Here is a 3,923-nt window from a genome sequence, read left to right as displayed (position 1 = left end):
CCACCTGTGTCACCTTTTCATTGTCACCTTTGTCACCTGTGTCACCTTTTCATTGTCACTTTTGTCCCCCGTGTTACCCCCCATTGTCACCTGTGTCCCCTGTGTCACCCTCCATTGTCACCTTTGTCCCCTGTGTCACCCCCCATTGTCACCTGTGTCACCTGTGTCACCCCCGCTTTGTCACCTGTGTCACCTCCCCACTGTCACCCTCCATTGTCACCTCCTCGCAGCAATTTGGGGTGGATTTTGGAGATTTTGGGGTGGATTTGGGGGTGGATTTTGGAGATTTTGGGGTGAATTTTGGGCATTTTGAGCTTCCCAGGACGATTTTTAGGCCGGATTTCGGGTTGGATTTGGGGCTGGATTTTGGGGATTTCGAGCCGGATTTCAGGGATTTTGAGATGGATTTGGGGGATCTCAGGAATTTGAGGGTGATTTTGGGGTGATTTTGGGGTTTTTGGGGTACCTTTGGGCCCTTTGATGAGCTTGACCTCCACCACCCTCTCAGCCCAGACCTTCCTCCTCCTGCTCCTCCTCCTCCTCCCCCACCCCAGGGGCGTTTTGGGGTGGATTTCGGGGATTTCAGGTTGGATTTGAGGGATTTTGGGGTGGATTTGAGGGATTTTGGGGTGGAATTCAGGGATTTTGAGGTCCCCAGGACGATTTTTGGGCTGAATTTCAGGGATTTTGAGCCGCATTTTGGGCTGAATTTCAGGATTTTGAGCTGGATTTTGGGCTGGATTTCAGGGATTTTGAGCTGGGTTTTGGGGATTTTGAGCTGCATTTCAGGGATCTCAGGAATTTTGGGGTGATTTTGGGGTTTTTGGGGTACCTTTGGGCCCTTTGATGAGCTTGACCTCCACCACCCTCTCGGCCGGGACCTTCCTCCTCATCACGTAGAGCCGCACCACGGCCCCGGCCTCCTTGAGCGCCTCCACGGCCGCCGAGTGCGGCACCTCCCGCACGTCGGCCTCGTTCACAAACAGGATGCTGTCGTTCACCCTGGATTGGGGCAAAATCGGGGGGTTTTGGGAAAAAAACAGGGATTTTGGGGGATTTTTTGGGCATTTTCGGAGGTTTTGGGGTATTTTGAGTGATTTTGGGGTGGTTTTAGGAGGTTTTTTGGGCACTTCCCGCACGTCGGCCTCGTTCACAAACAGGATGCTGTCATTGACCCTGGATTGGGGGAAATTCAGGGGGTTTTGGTAAAAAATCCAGAATTTTTGGGAAAAAATCAGGCATTTTATGAGGTTCAGAGGGGATTTGGGGCCATTTTGGGGCAGTTTGGGGGGGAATTGGGGCAGTTTTGGGGGCACCTCCCGCACGTCGGCCTCGTTCACAAACAGGATGCTGTCGTTCACCCTGGATTGGGGCAAAAGCGGGGGTTTTTGGGAAAAAATCCGGAATTTTTGGGAGTTTAGGGGGTCCTGGAGTAGATTTTTGGGGTCCTGAGTTGAATTTTGGGTGGATTTCAGGTGAATTTTGGGTGACTTTGGATGAATTTTGGGTGATTCTAGGTGATTTTGGGGTGATTTGGGATTATTTAATGTGGTTTGGGATGATTTTGGGGAGATTTTGGGTGAATTTGGGGTTACTTTGGGTAATTTCTCACCTGAGCCTCCGAGGATGATTTTGGGGTGGATTTTGGGGTTTTTGGGGTTGGTTCTGGGGGTTTTTGAGGGTCCTGAAGCCGATTTTGGGTGATTTTGGGATGATTTTGTGTGATTTTGGGTGATTTTTGGGAGTTTTCTCACCTGAGCCGCCCATCCTGGGCAGTGGCACCCCCAGGGATGATTTTGGGGTGGATTTTGGGGTTTTTGGGGTTGTTTTGGGGGTTTTGAAGGTCCTAAATCCAATTTCTGGGTGATTTTGGGAGATTTTGATGGTCCCGAAGCCAATTTTGGGATTATTTTGGGTGATTTTGGGTGATTTTGGGAGGTTTCTCACCTGAGCCGCCCGTCCTGGGCCGCGGCGCCGCCGGGGATGATTTTGGGGGCAGTTTTGGGGTTTTTGGGGTGGATTTTGGGGTTTTTTGAGGGTCCTGAATCCAATTTCTGGGTGATTTTGGGAGATTTTGAGGGTCCCGAAGCCAATTTTGGGATTATTTTGGGTGATTTTGGGTGATTTTGGGAGGTTTCTCACCTGAGCCGCCCGTCCTGGGCCGCGGCGCCCCCGGGGATGATTTTGGGGTGGATTTTGGGGTTTTGGGGGTTTTTGAGGGTCCTGAATCCAATTTTGGGATTATTTGGGGTGATTTTGGGTTGGGGTTTTTTGGGGGCTCCCAGGTGGATTTTGGGGTCCTGTTAGACCCAAAATACCCCAAAAAAACCCCAAAATCCACCCCCAAAACAGCCAGACCCCCAAAAACCTTAAAAAGCTAATAAAAATCCCTCAAAAAACCAAAAAAACCACAAGAATTTGGGGTTTTTTGGGGGCTCCCAGCTGGATTTGGGGTCCTGTTAGACCCAAAATACCCCAAAAAAACCCCAAAATCCCCCCCCAAAACAGCCAGACCCCCAAAAACCTTAAAAAGCTAATAAAAATCCCTCAAAAAACCAAAAAAACCACGAGAATTTGGGGTTTTTTGGGGGCTCCCAGCTGGATTTGGGGTCCTGTTAGACCCAAAATACCCCAAAAAACCCAAAATCCACCCCCAAAACAGCCAGACCCCCAAAAACCTTAAAAACCTAAAACAATCCCTCAAAAAACACCAAAAAAGGAGATTTTTGGGGTTTTTTGGGGGCTCCCAGGTGGATTTTGGGGTCCTGTTAGACCCAAAATACCCCAAAAAAACCCCAAAATCCACCCCCAGAACCCCCAGAATAACCAGACCCCAAAAAACCCCTTAAAATCCCTCAAAAAAACAATAAAAAAAGACAACTTTGGGGTTCTTCAGGGGTCCCAAGTGAATTTTTTGGGGTTCCCAGGTGGATTTTTGGGCTGATTTTGGGGATTTTTTGGGGTTCCCAGGGGTTTTTGGGGCTCCCAACCCCAATTTTTGGGTTCCCAGGTGAATTTTGGGTTTTTCTGGGCTTCCCAGGTGGATTTTGGGCTGGTTTTGGGGGATTTTGGGGTTCCCATTTGAATTTTGGGGTTCTCAGGTGGAATTTTGGGCTGATTTTGGGGAATTTTGGGGTTCCCAGGTGCATTTTGGGGCGGCAGGTAAAATTTGGGGATGATTTTGGAGAATTTTCTGAGATTTTGGGGGGATTTTGGGGTTCCCAGGTGGAATTTTGGGCTGATTTTGGGGAATTTTGGGGTTCCCAGGTGGATTTTTGGGGGATTCTGGGGGTTCCCATTTGAATTTTGGGGTTCCCAGGTGGATTTTTGGGCTGATTTTGGAGGATTTTTGGAGATTTTTGGGGGGATTTTGGGGTTCCCAGGTGGATCTGGGGCAGATTTTGGGGAGATTTTTGGGGATTTTTGGGGATTTTGGGGTCTCACCCTCTCCAGAGTGATCTCCTCGTATTCCATCTCCCCCTCGGTGCCGTTCACCTGCCAAAAAAAAATGGGAATTTTGGGGGATTTGGGGGAATTTTGGGATTTTGGGAATTGGGGAATTTTGGGGAATTTTGGGATTTGGGGAATTTTGGGGGATTTTTGGGATTTGGGGATTTGGGATTGGGGGAATTTTTGTGAATTTGGGATTTTGGGGAATTTTTGGGAATTTTGGGATTTTGGGAATTGGGGATTTTTGGAAATCTGGGATTTTGGGGAATTTTTGGGGGTTTTTGGGAATTTTGTGATTTGGGGAATTTTGGGGAATTTGGGATTTGGGGAATTTTTGGGGAATTTTTAGGAATTTTGAGATTTGGGAACTGGGGAATTTTGGGGATTTTTTTTTGCGGATTTTGGGATTTTGGGAATTTTTGGGGATTTTTGGGGATTTTGGGATTTGAGGAATTTTTGGGATTTGGGGATTT

At 48.2% G+C, this 3,923-nt stretch overlaps 1 protein-coding gene across 1 annotated transcript; it reads right to left on the bottom strand.

The window, feature by feature from the left end:
* Positions 1-794: 794 nt before the first annotated feature.
* LOC120510901 (disks large homolog 4-like) lies at positions 795-2,223 on the bottom strand (the record flags this gene model as incomplete). The annotated part of the gene is made up of 2 exons (XM_039727255.1): positions 795-1,002; positions 2,143-2,223. Coding segments are annotated over 2 exons (289 nt in total), but the record flags the coding sequence as incomplete, so codon positions are not given.
* Between the last annotated feature and the right edge of the window lie 1,700 nt (positions 2,224-3,923).

Source organism: Passer montanus, unplaced genomic scaffold (assembly GCF_014805655.1).
Source record: "Passer montanus isolate IOZ18808 unplaced genomic scaffold, ASM1480565v1 scaffold606, whole genome shotgun sequence".
NCBI classification, from domain to species: domain Eukaryota; kingdom Metazoa; phylum Chordata; class Aves; order Passeriformes; family Passeridae; genus Passer; species Passer montanus.
The sequence above is the reverse complement of the archived record's forward strand: the minus strand, read 5'-3'. Positions and strand labels throughout refer to the sequence as shown.